This window comes from Microcaecilia unicolor, chromosome 9, assembly GCF_901765095.1.
Source record: "Microcaecilia unicolor chromosome 9, aMicUni1.1, whole genome shotgun sequence".
NCBI lineage: Eukaryota > Metazoa > Chordata > Amphibia > Gymnophiona > Siphonopidae > Microcaecilia > Microcaecilia unicolor.
In genome coordinates, this window is record NC_044039.1 from 672,903 (window position 1) to 693,336 (window position 20,434).

General features: G+C 43.1%; 1 protein-coding gene across 1 annotated transcript in view; it reads left to right on the forward strand.

Annotated features, from left to right (window-relative positions):
• The first annotated feature begins 641 nt into the window (after positions 1 to 641).
• Positions 642 to 20,434, forward strand: part of ANKS1B (ankyrin repeat and sterile alpha motif domain containing 1B) — a 271,859-nt gene continuing 252,066 nt past the window's right edge. Inside the window, 4 exon segments of the mRNA XM_030214810.1 lie at positions 642 to 766; positions 11,072 to 11,152; positions 14,171 to 14,327; positions 18,971 to 19,267. Coding sequence (XP_030070670.1) covers positions 642 to 766; positions 11,072 to 11,152; positions 14,171 to 14,327; positions 18,971 to 19,267 — 660 coding nt within the window.

Here is a 20,434-nt window from a genome sequence, read left to right on the forward strand (position 1 = left end):
TGTTCAAGTGTACAGCGCTGCGTAGTAGTAGGAGGGGCAAAGGTAGCCAGGGCAGGTCCCTAGAGCCACACGAACCAAAATAATCCACCATCAGGGAGAGGGGACAATTTTCATTAACTAGCTATTGTTATTGTATTATGCCAATTCTTATCTTGTTGATAAACTGTAGGTTTGTTATGCTGCCAAGACTTTTTAAATAAACACATTTTACCTAGCTTTGAAAATTGCCCTCCTTCTCTACATATATACGTATATGTACACACACAAATGAAAAAGCATTTAAAATTCATGTGTGTGTGTGTGGTGGGCGTCTAGGAAGGTTGAAGGTTCACCTACCTAATACCCTTAATATCGAGCAGGGTGGAAAGAGTTTTTTCCTGTGTCATTATTCACAAATGACTTGAATTGGGGTCTGTGGCAGAATGAAAGGGGTCTTTCTCTGTGTCACTTTCAGTGCCTGCTTCTGGGGAGGGGAGGGGAGGGGAGGGAGTGCTGGGCTAGCTCCGCGCATGCGCTCTGAGACCGAGGATGCATTTTCTCACAGGAAGAGCCTTTTTTGCTGAGGATTGTGAACAGAGCAGCTCCGGGGGGAGCTTGCAAGGGGTGGCCTTTCTGCATCCATCCCTGCACCGCTGAAGGAGATGGGCAAAGAGCATGAGCTGCTGGAAGCTGCCCGCACTGGAAATGTAACTCTGGTGGAGAAACTGTTCTCTGGGAGGCGAGGGGGGAGCAGCACCTCCAGCACCCCCCTTGCCAGCTTTCTGAGGTAAGGACACAAATCCTTGCATCCTGCTGCTGTTCACCGTCGTCATTTCACTGCTTCATCGGGATACAGAGAAGGGTCTGTCTGGCATCCCTCAGAGACGCCCTAACCCATCCTATGAGACCCACAACCCTATTTTAAAAGAGAGAGAGGGGGGGGGGGGGGGGGAGCCTTTCTGCAGGTTTCTCCCTACAGGACCTCTACCTGGGGACAGGTTTCCTCCTGACGATCTGTGCTGGGGAATTGGGAGGCTGCAGAAATAAGATCCCCAGGAGAGACTGTCCCAGGTGAGGTGCACTGGGGACATCCGCCTCGTTCATTTCCTCTGGTTTAGTGACACAGAATAGAAATAGTGAAATGAGTTCAGTGTCCAAAACGCGGACGTTTTCTCGCTTGATTCAAGCCCCAGTTGGTAGCTGTTCTCTCGTGATTATTGGTGTTTGGGATCTGCGGAAGAAGTTGGATGAAAAAGCATCAGGGGACATGAGGGAGAGGCCCTAGAAACGACACAGTGATCTTTTCCTCAGGAGCCCCCAGGGTTGTCTTGCATTGGCTTCTCTGAGCTGATCTTCTGCAAGAAACCGTTTTGATTTATAACATGAAAACAAACATTCCGGGCTTTCTGACATGTGCTCCATGACCAAGGAGTCAACCTTTCCCCTTTGCTTTCTTCAGAGATTGGGTCCTTAGCCTGTCCCCTATTTATAACAGCCCCTGATTGTTTGCAGTCATTAAGTTGATGAATTTTAATTTTGTCTCACTGGCCTTCATTCCTCTGTGTCTGAACAGTTCAGTGCTGAAGCTAGGTGTTAAAGTGAGGTCCTTATAATTGGGGTAATGGCCATTTGGCAACTGCGCCTCTGAGAGAAGGTGGCACAGTATTAGAAAACGCGTTGCAGTGTCTGGAACTATTAATTTAAGGAAGATTCACAAGATGTAATTCCAACCATTTTCTACTGATCCATACCAAAATGATGTTTTTAAGGACATATGTTAAGAAAATAGTCTTTTTCTATTGTGGTGAAAAATTTCAAGTATTTTTGGACGTTTCACAAAGGATTTCCTACATAACCTGGGAGGGTACTTTCTTTCTCTAAAAACTCGGGCTGTCCTGTTTTCATTTCCTTTGTAAGTGTGTGTTATTTTCTTTCCAGAATTTTCTATTGGAGAGAGAAAGTATGAAGGATGAGGCTTCACCTGCTGAGGTTAGGTATTTGGAGCGGTTGATGGCAGGATCCTGATTTTGGTTGTCATTGTGGTTGGGTGAATCCCATCCTGATTTTCCTCTTGATATGTTTTTTTTTCTAGTAATTACTTCCCTTTACATGAGCTAAATTTGCTGTTCACTTCAGGGGCGTAGCCAGACACCCAATTTTGGGTGGGCCTGGGCCCAAGATGGGTGGGCATCAGAACTCCGCCCTGTCCCACAAGTGATTTGGTCTCTCCCTCTCTCGCCTGCATGCCATTTGGTCTCTCAAACATCCCCCTCCCCTGCATATCTTTTAAATAGCAGATTTTCACCGGCAGTGAGCAGCAACTAATACACACTGCTCATGTTGGCCCCACAGCCTTCCCTCTGATGCAACTTCCTGTTTCCACATAGGTGGGAATACATTAGAGGGAAGGCTGGTATGCAGGAAGGACAGTTGTTGGGAATTTTCAGCTGGTGGGGCTTGGGGATCCCTGCCAGACACTTCATAGGTGTGCTGCTACTGGGTGGGCCTGAGCCCAAAGTGGGTGGGCCTGGGCCCACCCTTGGCTACGCCACTGGTTCACTTACCTTTGTGTCTATTGCTGGACTGGCAAACTTTTTAAAAATGTTATTTGAAAAAGTGTTTTCAAAACCTAATAAAGAGTAAAAACTGGAAAAGCAATTCCCACATTGTCGCTCTTCAAGCCTCTTGAGTAAGCTGTTGCAATGCTGGAGCTCCTCTTGCCTTCCTCGGGACTTCCTTTGGAAACCCCTGAAGCCTCTTCTCCCACAAATAGTTAGAAAAATAAATGGTTGAATCCAACTGGCTTATTTGTTTTAGAGACGCGAGACAAACACCTCCCAAATTCACCAAACTGATTGATGAGTCCCATCTAGAACTCTTCACTCAGTGATCACGTCACCTCCCAAGTGAGACCAGAGAGTATCTTATCTTGTCTTATGTTCTCCCAAAAATGGTCCAAGGTGGATTACAAAAAAGAAACCAGACAAGTTCCAGGAAATAGTCAAACAATCATTAAAAAAACTTACAAAAAAAACCCCTGGGGGGTTGATATTCAAAGTGATTTAACTGGGCAGAAAAGGCTATCCACTGATATTAAGTGACAGGGCATAGCTAGCATTGTGTGAGTCTGGCAAAATGTCCAGGGACACCTAATGGTAGGTGCCTACGGAACCTTGTAAGTCTAAGTGCTTTGAAAATGAGCCCCCTGGTCTACTATGATCCCTATTGCAACCTCGCTGTTGGGATGCTCTATCTTCCCTATTTTGGTGATATCTCTTAACGATGCTTTGTTCTGAACCATGCGCTTTGAATGACTATCCCAGTTAGGTTAAGGCGGGGCCCCTTCCACAGAATGTTGCCCAGTTCCTAACAAATCTAAAGCCTTACTCTCTGCTCAATCGCCTCTTCCACGCATTGAGACTCTGGAGCTCTGCCTGTCTCTTGGATCCTGTGCGTGGAACAGGGAGCACTTCTGAAAATGATACCCTGGAAGTTCTGGATTTTGGCTTCCAGAACCTCCCTCCACATTTTCCTATGTTATTGGAACCCACATGTACCAAGACAGCAGGCTCCTCCCTAGAGCACTGTCTAAAATCTTATATAGGTGACGCATGAGGTCTGCCCCCTTTGTATCAGGCAGGTGAGTGACCAAGTGATCCTCATATCCACCCCAGGGGCGTATCTGAGGTTCGGCGGTAGGGGGGGCAGGGGCTAGAGTGAGGTGGCACATTATAACCCCCCCCTACCGCCGCCCCCCGCCGCAGTCGTCAACCCTCCCCCCCTACCGCCATTAACCCTCCCCCGCCTACCGCCAACCCTTTCCCCGCCTACCGCCATCACCTACTCCCGAGGTCCGCTCCTGCCGGTTTTTTAAACTATTACTTCAGCTGGCGGGGGACCCCAACCCCCGCCAGCCCAGCCGAGGTCTTCTTTAACTTCTTCATCCTCGTGCTGTTAAAGCAGCATGATGCATCCTTCCAGTTGGACGGAGTTTGGGAGGTCAGAGGACCAGGGAGCTGGGATTTCAGGGTCCAATGGCCCTCCAAGGATTTTTTTTAATGGGCTTTTTTTTTTTTTGTCTCCCAGTGTGTGAACCTGGCCTTGCTCACATTCTGACAAGATGGGAGACAGAAATGCTTGATAAGAAAAGTATGGCGGATTTCTGTGGCGATGTGCACTTCCTTTTCTGGTAGGGCACATTGTTTCATGCTGCAGTAACTTGCACACTGTTTGTTTAATGCATTGGGATGAACGGGGTTTTCAGTGTCTGCATTAGAACATTATGCTCTGACGTGCAGCAGACAGCTTTTTAACACTTCCCCTCATAATGTAAGCTCTTTGGGAGGGGTCTTATTGCACCTGAATAGAACTAATGTTGTAACCTGCCTTGAACATTAATTGGTAAGGTGGGCTAAATGAACAGAAGTATTGTTATAACTCAACAATTCTGTCAGGTTCTCATTATCCTTTATTTCACCTCCCGAAGGGCTGTTTTCATGGAGGTTTTGTATTCCTGTCTCTCCAAACTTAAGGAAAAGGAAATATATTTCCATGGCTCAGATCAGCCATGTCTAAATCAGTGCAACCCAGTCCTGGCTGTTACAGAACAGTTCAATCCAGCCAGGGAAGCTCATTCCGGCACATTAAAGGAAGAAAGGGGAGGGGATTTGATACGCAGCCTTTTTGTGGTTACAGTCAAAACAGTTTATGTATTATATACAGGTGCTTATTTTGTACCCGGGGTAGTGGAGGGTTGAATGACTTACCCAGAGTCATAAGGAGCTGCAGTGGGAATCGAATCTGGTTCTCAGGCCACTGTACAAACCATTAGTCAAACAAAAATAAAAATTCTGCAGGGAAGAGAATGCAACATGGAACATAGGAGCTAACATTTCAAAATGATTGAGGGTTCTAAATCCAATGGAAATTATGCATCCCTCGGCATAGTGAAATGGTTTGCTTAATATTGGGGGTGTTCAAGCACCCACAGAGCCAGCTCTGATGACATGAAATCCTTATGCAGAGAAATGCCATGTGTGAAGAGAGAGAGAATAGTGGTAGTGGCAGAGCAAGCATGAAATGTTAACAGAAATTAGGGGAGCTGGGAAATTTGTCAATACTATAATAATGGGTTATTTCATGTTAGGGAGAGAAAGTACGTAAGTATTGCCACAGTGGGACAGACTGAAAGTCCATCAAGCCCAGCATCCCATTTCCAACAGTGGCCAATCCAGGTCACAAGTACCTGGCAAGATCCCAAAACAGTACAATACATTTTATGCTGTGATATAAGCAGTGGATGTTCCACAAGTCCATTTTAATTACGGTCTATGGACTTTCCCTTTAGGAAGCCATCCAAACCTTTTTTAAACCCCGCTAAGCTAACTGCTTTTACTGCATTCTCTGGCAATGAATTCCAGAGTTTAATTACACGTTGAGTGAAGAAATATTTTCTCCAATTCATTTTAAATTTACTACTTTCTAGCTTCATTGCATGCCCCCTAGTCCTAGTATTTTTGGAAAGAGTAAACAAGCTGTCAACCATATTCATTAATTTTTTTAGTGCTATTGTAATTGCTAATCTAGCTGAGAAACACAAGGAAAGGATAGGTAGCCTGACCTGGCACTAGTCTTCCATGGGAACCCTACAGGAGTCCCATGGACCTGAAGGGGAACCCCACGGGGGTTCATAGGAATCATAGGATTTCCGCTAACCCTGTACCCGTGCAGCTCTCTAGTGCCAACTCTGCTCCAATATCGCCCTCAGACCTCCCACAACATTGCCAGTTTCAGCTTTAGCAGTTGGGGGGGGGGGGGGTGTTCAGAAAGTTCCTGGGTGAAATAAATGACTGCTTCATGAAGCAGCTGACAGTAGGGGAGCTGTTTTACATCTAGACCTTAGTGGAATGCAGGACTTGGGTGAGATGATGTTGGGACCACATGAGCAGAGAATCCATTTGAGTTAATAACTAGAAATCTACAGCATTAGTATTTAGCTTTCAAAAAGGCAACTATGATAAAATAAGGAAAATAGTTTAGCAAATATTAAGGGCCCTGCTTACTAAGTGTGCTAGCGTTTTTAGCGCATTCAAAAATTAGCATGCACTTACACAAGAGACACCCATGTATTCCTATGGGTGTCTCTAGTGTTAGTGCGTGCTAATTTTTAGTGCACATTAAAAACAGTGCGTGGAGTGGAGAAGTAGCCTAGTGGTTAGTGCAGTGGACTTTGATCCTGGGGAACTGAGTTCGATTCCCACTGCAGCTCCTTGTGACCCTGGACAAGTCTCTTAACCCTCCATTGCCCCTGGTACAAAATAAGTAACTGAATATATGGAAACCGCTTTGAATGTAGTTGCAAAAACCTCAGAAAGGCGGTTTATCAAGTCCCATTTCCCTTTCCCCTATTATCTTTTTACATATTTCTTTATTGTATTTTCAGCTTCCTATGGAATTTCTATAGATCTTTCCCCCTCAATGTAAGATTCAAGATGATACTTTACAAGATGTTTTAGGTATAGTGTCATTTTATTGTCCCCCCCAAATCAATGGTCTCAGGTGCAGCAAGAGTTTATGGATGTTATTGCTAAAACGTCGGTGGAATGTAATAGATGATAATATGGATTATAAGGTTAAGATAGTATTAGATTTTTTTGCACTTACACTCATTTGAAAGGGTAGGATCGGGTCCAACACATCTCAAACAACATCAGCTGGATTTATTTGTTTATAGGGTAGATGACCAAGGGGGTATTTTTGTATCTGATTCAAGTTGGGAGCCAGTTATTTGGTAAGATCATTTTATTTCATTTTAAATTGGAAGGAAAGTAAAAATATTATATCTTATTTTAAAAAAACAAAGAACTAAGACTCAGGAAAAAATTGATGAGAAAGAATTTTTGTCCAAAATTGATGAGATATTACAGCTAAGATTGAATAAGGGTGAAATCTCTTTTGAGAGTTGGAATCAGGACAGTTTACTAATTGTAGAGGAGATTGCTCCGTTAAAAGAAATATACTTGATATGAAAAAGTTCTATCAAATTTTTAATAAACTGGTGTTCTTGTCACATGAATTGGAGGATCATTCTCAAATGTAATCAACTAATGAGTTATCAACGTATTTTAGGACTAAGAGATTGGCATTCTTATACATGTGAGAATTATAACATTGGAGATTTAGGAGGAGTAATTTCTGGTAGAACATGGCTATCATTTAGGAAACCTTAGGACGTAGCTCTGATCTCCTACTTGCCTTCTTCATATTGTGCTTTGGATAATTGCCATAATAACCTACTGAAATACCCCCATCAGTTTTTTTTGAACAACAGAAATGTATTGAAGACGTTTTGTCTAGGGGATTATTTACTAGGGAGATGGGTTATACCTAAAAACTCGAAACTTTTACTGTCTGATGTAACTAACTATGGACCTTTTGAATCTATACCTCTATAAACTAAACTAGTTGAGTCTATAGTAGCAAAACACCTGACGGAATATTTGGATAATTATAATGTTCTATTGAATACGCAGTCAGGTTTTAGAAGATTTTTTTTTAGTATTGAAACCATTGTTGCCTCTCTGTTAGCCTGTGCATGAAGAGAAATAAGTAGGGTTAACAGAGTGTTTATAATGCAGCTTGATATGTCCGCTGCTTTTGATTTGGTGGATCACAACATTCTGTTATCATTGTTGGATTTTTATGGATTAGGTGGTGGTGTTCTTAGATGGATGGAAGGGTTTCTCAAGTTTCGATGCTATCAGGTAAAGAAAATGGATGATTTTTCTCCCTCCTGGATTACAGATTGTGGAGTACCTCAGGGATCCCCACTTTCTCCCATTCTTTTTAATGTATTGATTTCTCAGCTGTCCTCTTTGATGAAAAGGGTTTTAGCATACATCTATATGCAGATGATATTACAGTAATGATTGTTTCAAATTCCCTATCAGAAATTAATAGTAGGATTGAGTATGGTTTTAGAATTTTAAATGAATGGATCTCTATGTCCTGTTTAAAATTAAATAATGAAAAAAAACAAATTTATAGTTTTAGGAAGTCAAGAAGGGCAACCTCCGAAAGCTAATCAAGAAATGTATTAAGTTATGTCCAATAAAAAAGGTATCATCTTATTTTCTTTTCCATGTTTTATTTTGTTTGATTTCTATTGATAACCTTAAGAGTGGACTAACACGGCTACCACACTCCTCTACTTAGGAAGTCAATATAAACCTTTTGGAGTATCAGCTCTTCTTATTAATAATATTACATTTTAGCTGGAAAAATAAATAAAGATTTTGGGGGCAATATTTGATGAATATTTATCTTTTGAACACCATGAGGGGCATAATCGAATGGGGCGCACAAGTTTTCCTAAGGGCGTCCTCACAGGACGTCCTCGGGAAGGGGCGGGGAAACCCGTATTATCAAAACAAGATGGGTGTCCATCTTTCGTTTCGATAATACGGTTGGGGACACCCAAATCTTAACATTTAGGTCGACCTTAGAGATGGTTGTCCCCGGTTTTCAGCGATAATGGAAACTGAGGACGCCCATCTCAGAAACGACCAAATCCAAGCCATTTGGTCATGGGAGGAGCCAGCATTCGTAGTGCACTGGTCCACCTGACATGCCAGGACACCAACCGGGCACCCTAGGGGGCACTGCAGTGGACTTCAGAAATTGCTCCCAGGTGCAAAGCTCCCTTACCTTGTGTGCTCAGCCCCCCAAAACCCACTCCCCACAATTGTACAACACTACCATAGCCCTAAGGGGGGGGGCACCTACATGTGGGTACAGTGGGTTTGTGGTGGGTTTTGAAGGGCTCACATTTACCACCACAAGTGTAACAGGTAGGGGGGGAATGGGCCTGGGTCCGCCTGCCTGAAGCACACTGCAGTACCCACTAAAACTGCTTCAGGGACCTGCATACTGCTGTGATGGAGCTGGGTATGACATTTGAGACTGGCAAAAAAATTTTTAAAGTTTTTTTTAAGGGTGGGAGGGGCTTAGTGACCACTGGGGGAGTAAGGGGAGGTCATCCCCGATTCCCTCCGGTGGTCCTCTTGTCCGTTCGAGCACCTTTTTGAGGCTTAGTCGCAAGAAAAAATGGACCAAGTAAAGTCGGCCAAATGCTCGTCAGGGACGCCCTTCTTTTTTCCATTATCGGCCGAGGATGCCCATGTGTTAAGCACGCCCCAGTCCCGCCTTCGCTATGCTTCCAACACGCCCCCGGGAACGTTGGTCGTCCCCGTGACGGAAAGCAGTTGAGGACGCCCAAAATCAGCTTTCGATTATGCCAATTTGGGCGATCCTGGGAGAAGGACGCCCATCTCCCGATTTGTGTCGAAAGATGGGCGCTCTTCTCTTTCGAAAATAAGCCTGCATGTGAATCAAATTTTAAAGAAAGGATTTTATAATATAAAAAGATTGAGGAGATTGAGGTGTAATTTAAATTTTAACACTTTTAGGGCCCTGTTTACTAAGCCACACCGTAGGCGTGCTAAAAATTAGTGCGTGCTAACACTAGAGACACCCATAAGACTATATGGGCATCTCTAGCATTAGCACGCATTAAGTGCGCCTACAGCACGGCTTAGTAGACAGGGTTCTTAGGCTTTTGGTACAGTCATTGATTTTGTCTCAGACTACTAAAATGTATATTATTAGTAGATCTGATCTGTCAACAGAACTTATGATAGTAGAGAAGGTTAGTTTTAACTATATTTTTAATCTGTAGATCGTACTATTATGTCCTTTGTAATTTTTGGCTTGCTGTGCTTTTCTGTTAATTGATTGGAGTTCCTATTTGTTTGTATGTATGAGTTGTATTTTTTAAATGTAAACCATTCTGTTTTGCAGTTGCAATAAGAAATGGTATATAAAATGAATAAATGATTAAAAAAAAAAAGCTTATGGAAAAAACTTCAGACACTTCCAAACACAGCAGCTAGATTGATTTGTAGTTCTTCTCGTTATGAATCAGCTGCCTTGCTCTTACGAAAATTGCATTGGTACGAGCTGAGTTTAAATCGTGTACAATTACTTTCTCTATTTTAAATGGTTTTGCTCCTGCATATTTATCGGATCTTGTCATTCTTTCACAATGTCTGGCACTTTATTGGATACATTGGCTTTCTTATTGCAGAATCCTAATCCTAAAGGTGTTATTTATAGGTCTGTTTTTGATGGTTTGTTTTCCTTTCAGTCTGTGAAATGGTGGAATTCTTTACCTTTGAACATTAGTTTAGGAAATCTCTTAAAATATCTTTTCCAATTATATAATAAGTAACGTAATGCATTTTAAATTTTGAAGTTCATTTCTATTCTTATTGTAAACTGGGATCTTGCAGGGTATAAGTGCCAATGTAAATATGGACTGATGTGTTTAACATTGTTACTGTAGGTTAATACTATGTTATTTTTCCTTTGTGTTTAATTAATTTATTGCATTTGTATCCCACATTTTCCCACCTATTTGCATGTGTATTCTTTGAATTCTATATTTTTAAATGCAAATTAAAAAAAACCTGTTCAGAAATGCAGAGATGAGATAAATGAGTAAATGAAATCATTAATGAGCAGCGAGTCACACCCAGCAAGGCAGGTCTCTCTAATTATCTGACTGGACTTAGTTTGGTGACTCTCAGATATCTTCCAGTTTCGCACTGTCCCCATGTGTATCGAGCTTTTAGGGATCTCCAACTAATAGTTTCCTGGCATGGGCAAGTGTAACACTGTCTCCATGTATATCGAGCTTCTGGGGATCTCGAGCTGATAGTTCCCTCGCATGGGCGAGCGTAACACTGTCTCCATGTGTATAGATCTTCCGGGGATCTTGAATTGATAGTATTACACTTGTCCATGCTAGGGAACTATCAGCTCAAGATCCTCAAAAGCTTGATACACACGGAGACAGTGTTACATTCTCTTATGCTAGGGAACTGTCTCCATGTATATCAAGGTTTGGGGGATCTCGTGCTGATACTTCCCTAGTATGGGTGAGTGTAACACATATTTACGCATCTTTTCTGTGTTAAATTTATATGCATTTGTGACCAACTTTCCTTTTTTTTGTTTTTTTTTCTTTTGGCAGCATCTGGCGAGGTCCCAGCATCAACTGCACAGACTCTTCGGGTTACACAGCTTTACACCACGCAGCACTAAACGGACACAGGTAAAAGTGTTATGTTCTTTCTTCTATTATATTTATAAACCCTGAAAGATTGCCAGAATTACCATTTGTTACGAAGTACTTGTCTGCCTTGGAGGAGTAGCCTAGTGGTTAGTGCAGTGGACTTTGATCCTGGGGAACTGAGTTTGATTCCCACTGCAGCTCCTTGTGACTCTGGGCAAGTCACTTAACCCTCCATTGCCCCTGGTACAAAATAAGTACCTGAATATATGTAAATCGCTTTGAATGTAGTTGCAAAAACCTCAGGCGGTATATCAAGTCCCAGTTCCCTTATGACATCACAATATCAGAAGTGAGCCAAGGCAATCAAGCCATTGTGACATCACTGATGAGGTTGGCTCTTATTGGTGGAATGAGTGGAGGAGTAGCCTAGTGGTTAGTGCAGTGGACTTTGATCCTGGGGAACTGGGTTCAATTCCCACTGCAGCTCCTTGTGACTCTGGGCAAGTCACTTAACCCTCCATTGCCCCTGGTACAAAATAAGTACATGAATATATGTAAACCGCTTTGAATGGAGTTGCAAAAACCTCAGAAAGGCAGTATATCAAGTCCCATTTCCCTTTCCCTTCCCTTTCTCTTGTTTATATATTTCTCATCCTAGTATCTACAGACCAGAGCCCACGACTCAGATGTGTTGTCAGCTTTTCCCAGTTTAAAGGCAGAATCTGATATCTCTAATGACCTGGGACGTAACTTCCTCTCAGATGCAGTTCACTGAGGCATGAAATGTTCCAGTGCAGTGGCGTTCCTAGGGGGGGGGGGGCGGTGGGTGCGGTCCGCCCCGGATGCACGCCGCCAGGGGGGTGCCACGCGTGCCTGTCCTCCGTTGTTCCATGCTTCTTCTCTGCCTCGGAACAGGTTACTTCCTGTTCCGGGGCAGAGAAGAAGCATGGAACAACGGAGGACAGGAGCGCACGGCACCCCCCCCCCCGGTGGCGTGCACCCGGCGGGGGGGGGGGCCTTCGCGGGGGTGTCCTTTCGCCGGGGGGGTCCGTGCTGCATCGGGGGGGGGGGGGCACTGCACCTGGGGGGGCGGGGCACATCGGCGATCCGCCCTGGGTGCCAGCCCCCCCAGGAACACCACTGTTCCAGTGTTTTAATATTAAGTGGGATGTATCTGCTAACACCCAGCAGACTCTCTAATATTCCATAACCTGCCACTTTTACCTAACAGCAGGGGTCCAGCACAATTGGGACTGGGGTTCATTTGCAACAAATAGTGTAGAAATCGTTATAGTATTTGCTTATTTTTCATTTCTACCACTTTATTTGAATTTTTAAACTGCCTTTATGAAGAGATTCACCCAAGGCGATGTACAACAGGTAGAGTTTGACATAAAACTTACAATTTTGTTAACAGCATAATAACAGTAAAATGACCAAATATAAACATAGATAAAAATCGATGAGGTAAACTTGGAAATGGTAAATAGAAACCTAGTAATAAGACTTACATTTAATAGTTCTGTAGAACAATCATATAACAGAAATATGATAAATGTCAAGATGTGAATATTGCCATGAAAGAACATTCATAGAACACAGACATGATATGTCAGCAAAATCCAAAGGAAACACCTTAATAAGCACATAGAGAATATTCAAATAACATGGATCCAATGTTAACACTCCGGCCGCTATTCAGCTGCTGGCAGTTGGTACTTTTCTAAATGCTTTCCATCGCCGGCTAGGTTATCCCCCAGTATTCAGTGCCAGGCCATGTCTGAGCACTAGCACTGCATTTTCCAGGGTTAAGTCAAAGGTCCCTGGATGCCAGAGCTTATGTGGGCCCTGGCTAAATATCACCTGAGACCCACGAACCTTTTTTTTTCTAGTTCTCTGATCTCCTGAAAAACTCCTCCTCTTTTCTTCCCTCCTCCCCCCAGCCAGGGAGTCAGAAACTTGCGGTCTTGGGGGAGCGGAAAGAAAGGGGGAGCCCCCCCAAAAAAAAGTTATATGGGTCCCGGCAGATACTGAGTGCTGGGACCCACATACCTAGGCCAGTCAAAGTTAGGACAGCTTTTGAGCTGGCCTAGCTAAGTGGGTCCTGACACTGAATATTGCCACCACCCACATAACCGTCGGCTCCTCTCCAGTGTCGCCCCCTGTACCGTCCTTGACCTGCCCACTTTTGACATGGACGGTCAGAGATGATAATCAGTGGAACTGTCTGGTTTAGTTCCGCTGAATACCGGCGGTTAGGTGGGCCAGAGTTTTACTCCCTCCTTTCTTTTAGCCCCAGTCACAGTTTGAGCATCTGAGTGCTGACTCATTTACACATTATGGAAGGGATTCTTTGGGTCTCTGTTAGTAAAGTGTTGGAGTACTTCAGCTTGGTAGTTACCAGTACATGGTCTACCTTAGTTCTCTCCAACAGGCAGATCTGCCTTAAGAGCCACAAATGGGGAAATGTCTTACATGGTGCTTGCAGATGAGTCAGTATGGGGAGTTCCTTATCCAGGATAATCCCTGGTATAAATTTGTGTCTGAATAGGACTTTCCATTGCATCAACATGTTGCAAGACCTCCAACTCCTTTCTGCTCACCATGAAATGTCAATCTTTGCCACATTAAGCACAGGTACGTTATCATTTATCCAGTTAATGACAACAAATATACACAGGGCAATACCTAAAGAGATCTACAGCTGGATATCAGTGTACATAAAACAGGAAATGTTAAACGAATGAATGATGTGACCTACGGGTACAGAAAGATATTGCATAACAGGGGTGAAAGCACAATGTACAGAGTGTTGGGAAGCCATGGCCACCGCCTTCTCAAGAACTTCTAACAAAAAGTCATTCTCTACTTTCAAGGCATCCAACTTTGCCTTTTAAAGAAGAAGACACATGGCTGGATATGCTTTTCTTTAGTATCGGGACTGTGTGTTTTTCCTACAACAGGGAGGTCATGGTATATATACTACAGCTCGTACTAAAATGGCCCAAAAGCGCTGACTGTGTAAAGGGTTTGGTTTCCTCTTTTTCTTGCCATCAGGAATGTAGTTGTGAAGCTTCTGCAATACGAAGCATCTGCCAATGTGGCTGACCACAAGGGCTGTTTCCCTATACACCTGGCTGCTTGGAGAGGAGATGCCGATATTGTGAAGATTCTCATCTGTCAGGGGCCATCGCATTCCAGAGTTAATGAGCAGGTCGGTGCATCACAATAGAAAGTATCTCTGTGCAGATGATTTGCTTAGGGAACCTTCCAGAGCGGGGAATGGTTTAAACTAGAACCTTTGGACTAGGGGGGTCTCCATAAAGCCATGTGGTAGACATAGACATCCATGTTCTATCTTTGGAGTTAAGCAGATAAACTAATACCTGAAATTTCGCTCCACCCCTCCCCAACACGTTGAATGAATGAATTTTGTCTTACCAAAAAGAGAAGGTGCTGGATGGGGCAGAGCATGATTTCACTTTGGCCAGTCAGTGCTGATAGCTGGTGGTGGCCAATCAAGTAGCATGTAAAAGTTAACTGGAATACCTTTGTTCGGATATTCAGCTTTCTGGTTTACTGTACCTAGATGTGCCCAGCTGATGGGGTCAACTAAAAACAAAGCTGAGCCTCTGTTTAGGAAAATTCGGCCACACTGTGGGGGTGATTTTAGAAGAGTTATCCGCCATTTACAGTTATAAATTGGCCTCCAGTGTTAGAAAAAGTGTCGTTTGTTTGTTTGCATGTGACATTATATGCAGAGATTTCCAGGAGCCGTGCTCTGCTTCAGAGAATATGTGGATTCTGTATTTTAGAACAGCAGTAAACATATTCAGGAAAATTTCTCCTTGGATATTTGCACCTGGTTGAGCCATGCATTACTGTCACCTAACTTCTCGTTTGGGCCTGGGTCTTGGAGGAGAGCTTGAGGGGAGAATTGTACCCCTCTCTCTGGGATTTAAACCCACCTCAGAATGTCAAAAGCTTGAGCTTCGGAGTTTGGCTCCTTAATCAGTCATACAAAGGAGCAGTTTACTATACACGCTACTTACTTGTGCAAAGCTTGAGTGACTCTGCTCTTATGTTTCACTTTATAAAATAGCCTCCACCAAATATGGGCACTTCTGTGGCATCACTATATGTATTTGGGGGATGTTAAAAATGCACTATTTTGAGGGACCTTTCGTATTGCCCCACAATTGAAGCCTTTTGAAGGTTTATTGTCCATTGTTTGGGAGATGGGACAGAATCTTGTGGCTGATCTGAGAGGTGTATTGCCGGATTGAATTGAGGCTTTAGGGATTTGAGGGAAGGGAGCTAAACTTGTGGTGGGGAAAGCTTATTTAATTGGGGGAAAATATATTAAGCGACATTGGACTCATAAGGAGACCTCTTCAATTTGGGAGTGGAGGAATATGTTTCACCAGTACAAGGTGTGGGAATGTCAAGAGGCAAACGGAAGATACACTTATTTATGGGAACCCTATATACAGGTCCCCCTCTGAGGGCTCATAGTCTAGTTCTGAATCACTTTGCGGTCTATAGAGACCCCCAGTAGTCAGAGTGAGATGATGAGATCTTTGTTGGCAAGGGGTGGATTGGGGGGAGGAGGGGAATTGGAAGTCTGGTGGGTCATAGTAGTACAGACCTTTTTGATCACAGGGTTGTGGAAGGGTGGAGGAAGAGAGTGAAAAGGGGGGTAATGGGGGGGGGGTCAAGAGGGGGGAGGTATAGTGTGAGGTGGAATAGGGGATGAGGAGTGATGGGGTGAATGGGGAGGGATAGAAGGGGAGGGGGAATTCATGGGGCAGTGAGGGTGGAGACAGGTAAGGCTGAGAGTTCAATGAGGAGGGGGTGTTGAAAGAGGAAGAGGGGAGTCTCCAATAAAGTTAAGTGTCTATTTTCTAGCTGCAATGATAATTGAAGAAGAAACGCATCAAGAGTTATGCTTATGAAGAATTTTAGAAGTATTGATATGGGATCTCAGCATATATGAATTGTTTAAGAAAAACGTTTGGTGTGAAAAATAAAAATCTAGAAGAATATTGATTTAAATAAAAGAGGTTTTTAGCCGATGATTGAATGAGGCGGATGCCAGTATGACTGGCAAGAAAGTTGCTTCCAGTCAGTGAGCATCTTTTGCAAGAAGTGAGGCTTTTCCTCCTTGAAGATAAAGAAGTAAAAAATACAAAATAAAATCAAAATTATAAAATTAAGATACATATGAGGTGAAATTGGATTTTCTATCATTGGCTATTAACATTAGCACATGGCAATTAACACAAAAAATAGAAAAAGGCCTTTTATAGGGCTGTGGGAGAAACTGCACTGTTTACCTCAGCTTAGGAAAAGGACCCAAAGAGTTTTGAACCATAAAATGCACAGACCTAAACGTGCAATTTACTAGCTAGATGTCCTTGTCAAAGAGAAGGTGCAAATGCGTTTCACTTTTAAACCGCCGTTTGTAAAAATTGTGTACGATCACTTACTCCAGCCCTTTTCATGTTCATAACCAATCAGTACAGAACACAGACAAACACTGGGACAGGGGGTTTCGCAATTGTTGCATATTCCTTCCAGTTCTGCCTGAGAACATCAAAGAAGCAAAATCAGAGGTTTCCCCCAGGGACATGAAAAGAATCAGGAAATATTGTTACCCAAACATGATTTGTCCATTGCCAGTCAATAGCTGCCTCTTAGAACTTCAAACAGTGGTTAATGTTGAATAGGTCAGGTCCAAACCGATCCTCCCTAGAGGTCATCAGACCGTCTTCTCCATGGAGGTCAGTCATAAGCTTGTCTGCGTGAGACGTTGTCTCTTCCACAGGCACAAGCTGCTATGTAATTTTTCAGATTTGGGTGTGGTTCATTACATTTGCACTGTTTAACTGAATGAGCTTGCCAGGTGCCCTTGGCCTGGATTGGCCACTGTCGTGGACAGGATGCTGGGCTCGATGGACCCTTGGGCTTTTCCCAGTATGGCAATACTTATGTACTTATGTACTTAGTGATAGCTTCGGCCCCTCTCTTAAATCTGATTTTATGTAAAATAACGATGCCTATTACAAAACACTTCCTCTTTTGTTTTACATTTGCATACCACACTCTTCATGAAGTCATTGATTATGCAATTTTACAAATACCTGCAGAACATCTTGTAATATTTTAAAATGTCAAATGTTTACTTGAGATCTAGCATTTTTCTGTGCCTACAAACCCCAAATTCTATGAACGTAAGTACATAAGTATTGCCACACTGGGAAAGACCAAAGGTCCATCAAGCCCAGCATCCTGTTTCCAACAGTGGCCAATCCAGGTCACAAATACCCGGCAGAACCCCAAAGAGTAGCAAGATTCCATGTAGAACCCCAAAGTGTAGTAAGATTCCATTCAGAGTCCCAAGTACATAAGTACATAAGTGTTGCCACACTGGGACAGGCCAAAGGTCCATCGAGCCCAGCATCCTGTTTCCAACAGTGGCCAATCCAAGTCACAAATACCTGGCAGAAAAACAAAGAATAGCAACATTCCATGTAGAACCCCAAAGAGCAGCAAGGTTCTAGAATTCTAAAGAATAACAAGATTCCATGCAGAATTTCAAAGTGTAGCAACATTCCATGTAGAACCCCAGAGTATCAAGATTCCATTCAGAATCCCAAGTACATAAGTACATAAGTATTGCCATACTGGGAAAGACCAAAGGTCCATCGAGCCCAGCATCCTGTTTCCAACAGTGGCCAATCCAGGTCACAAATACCCGGCAAGATCCCCAAAAAGTACTAAACATTTTATACTGCTTATCACAGAAATAGTGGATTTCCCCCCCAAGTCCATTTAATAACGGTCTATGGACTTTTCCTTTAGGAAGCTGTCCAAACCTTTTTTTTTTATTTAAATAATTTTTTATTGATGATTGTGCATACAAGACATAACCACAAAATTCCAAATATAACCATTGAATCTCGTAACATGTTTACCAACATACAACATTCAACTCAATCATCAAAGAATTTTGTTTTTTACTTTTCTCCCACCCCCCCCCATTCCTATAGTCTAGTATTACCCCATATGAACCATTCTGCTATATTACCACATTCACACCCATATCCTCCCCCCCTCCCCATCCAAACCTTTTTTAAACTCCGCTAAGCTAACCGCCTTTACCACATTCTCTGGCAACGAATTCCAGAGTTTAATTACACGTTGAGTTAAGGAAAATTTTCTCCGATTCATTTTAAATTTACTACATTGTAGCTTCATCGCATGCCCCCTAGTCCTAGTATTTTTGGACCGCGTGAACAGACGCTTCATGCTTTCATGGTGCCTTAAGTTGCGCTCACTAATTTGGTCACACGGCCAAATTGTGTGCACAACTTAATTGATTAACAAACCAGTCAGCGCCGATAATTGGCACTTAACTAATTAGCGGCACTAATTGGCTTTAATTAGAATTTACGCGCACAACTTTCTGTGCCTATTCTGTAATGCTGTGCATGTAAATTCTAATGTGTGCAGTCGAAAAGGGGGAGTGTGGCCACGGGCATGGAGTGGGCAGGTTGTGGGCATTTCAAAAAAACCCAACTATGTGCAGTATTATAGAATACACCTGATCTGCGCCTAAGTTAGACCTGGTTTTAGGTGGCCTCAATTTTAGTGGCAAGAACAGTGCAGGAGCATATTGTATAAACTATCGCGTGGTTTTACAGGACCGATTTTTATGGTGCCATATATAGACTTTCTCCTACAGTGCATGAACTGTGCACTGGGTCTCTGGTACATGTTATAACAGCCTTTTAACTGCACTACAAAACATTGGAACCTCAGACTCTGCATATATTCTTTTTCTTTTATAAACAGAATTATGAAAACGAGACAGCGTTGCACTGTGCAGCTCAGTACGGTCATTTGGAGGTGGCAGCGCTTCTCCTGCAGGAACACTCAGATCCCACATTAAGGAACAATAAGTTAGAAACTCCTTTGGATCTTGCCGCACATTACGGGCGTCTGCGAGTGGTAAAGCTGCTGATCGACGCTTATCCCAACCTGCTGAAGTGCAGCACGAAGAAGCACTCGCCCTTACACCTGGCCGCTTGCAACGGTCACAGAGCTGTGGTGCAGTTACTGCTGCATTCGGGTGCTGATGTGAACTGCCAGGTGAGAAACGTTCTTCCCATTTCACTCCAGGAATCACCATAGCACCTGCTTCTGGAAATGACTGTACCTGTTTATCAATTCACTCAGACCTCTGGTCTTCTTTCACACTAAACATTTGAAGGTGGGCTCTTCAGTTGGGGTGAGGACTACACACTCACAGTTTACTTAAATAGGATTAACTGTAAAATACAGCTCACCACAGTTGGTTTTCTATTAGTTGTGACTTGTGACAGATGTGCACTCCTAGTGTTAGTCACAGTTTTGAGGGTGTAGGAGCAGGGATGCACTTAGACCCTCTCTCCCAGAAAAGTCTGTATGTTCACCCTGTTCATACTCCAAACAGAGTGACAAACACAATGTTAGAGGCTCAGAGTAAACGTATACAACTAATAAAAAAAGGAATAAGCAGTGCAAAAAAAAAAATGAGCTATCATGGTTTAATATCAGACTAAATGGCATCAGGGTACTCATTACAGCAATCAGGGATGTAACCTAAGACTCAGTTCACCCCTTTCCAAAACAGCTAGAAACTGGAAAGGTTTGACCAGGAATAGACGTGCCCTGAACTTTTGCACTTCTCTACTGTTCGTGTTCTGTAACCTATCATTGGAAAGTGTCCAATGAAATGCCAATATTTAAAAAGAGTCCGGGGGATAATCTGGGAAACTACAGACCAGTGAGGCTGACAGAAATGTTGGGGAAAATGGTAGAAGCCATTATAAAGAAGAAAACTACTGAACACAAAGAGGTGCATTTTCAAAAGGACATCCAAGTAAGAATTGGGATGTCCTGCTCATAATGTCCAACCCTTCCCCCCCCCCCCCCCCCCCCCCCCCACATCCATCTCACAGTCATTTTCAAACAGGAAAAACATTGGGGTTTCCTGTTTGAAAATATGTGAGAATGTCCAAAATGAACAGCCATTTTCCAAAATAAAAGCTCCAAATTATGAATATAAAAAAACCCAGGGACAAGGACGTCTGTCTGGAAGCATTTATTCAAAAATGGCCACACAGACATCCCTGCAGAGCAGCCTAGTGATCAGTGCAGTGGACTTTAATCCAAGGCTTCCAGGTTCATATTTCATTGCAACTTTGTTATTTTAAATGCTGAGTCCTCCAGAGACAGGGAAATACCTACTGTATCTGAATTTGCAGCACCTTAATA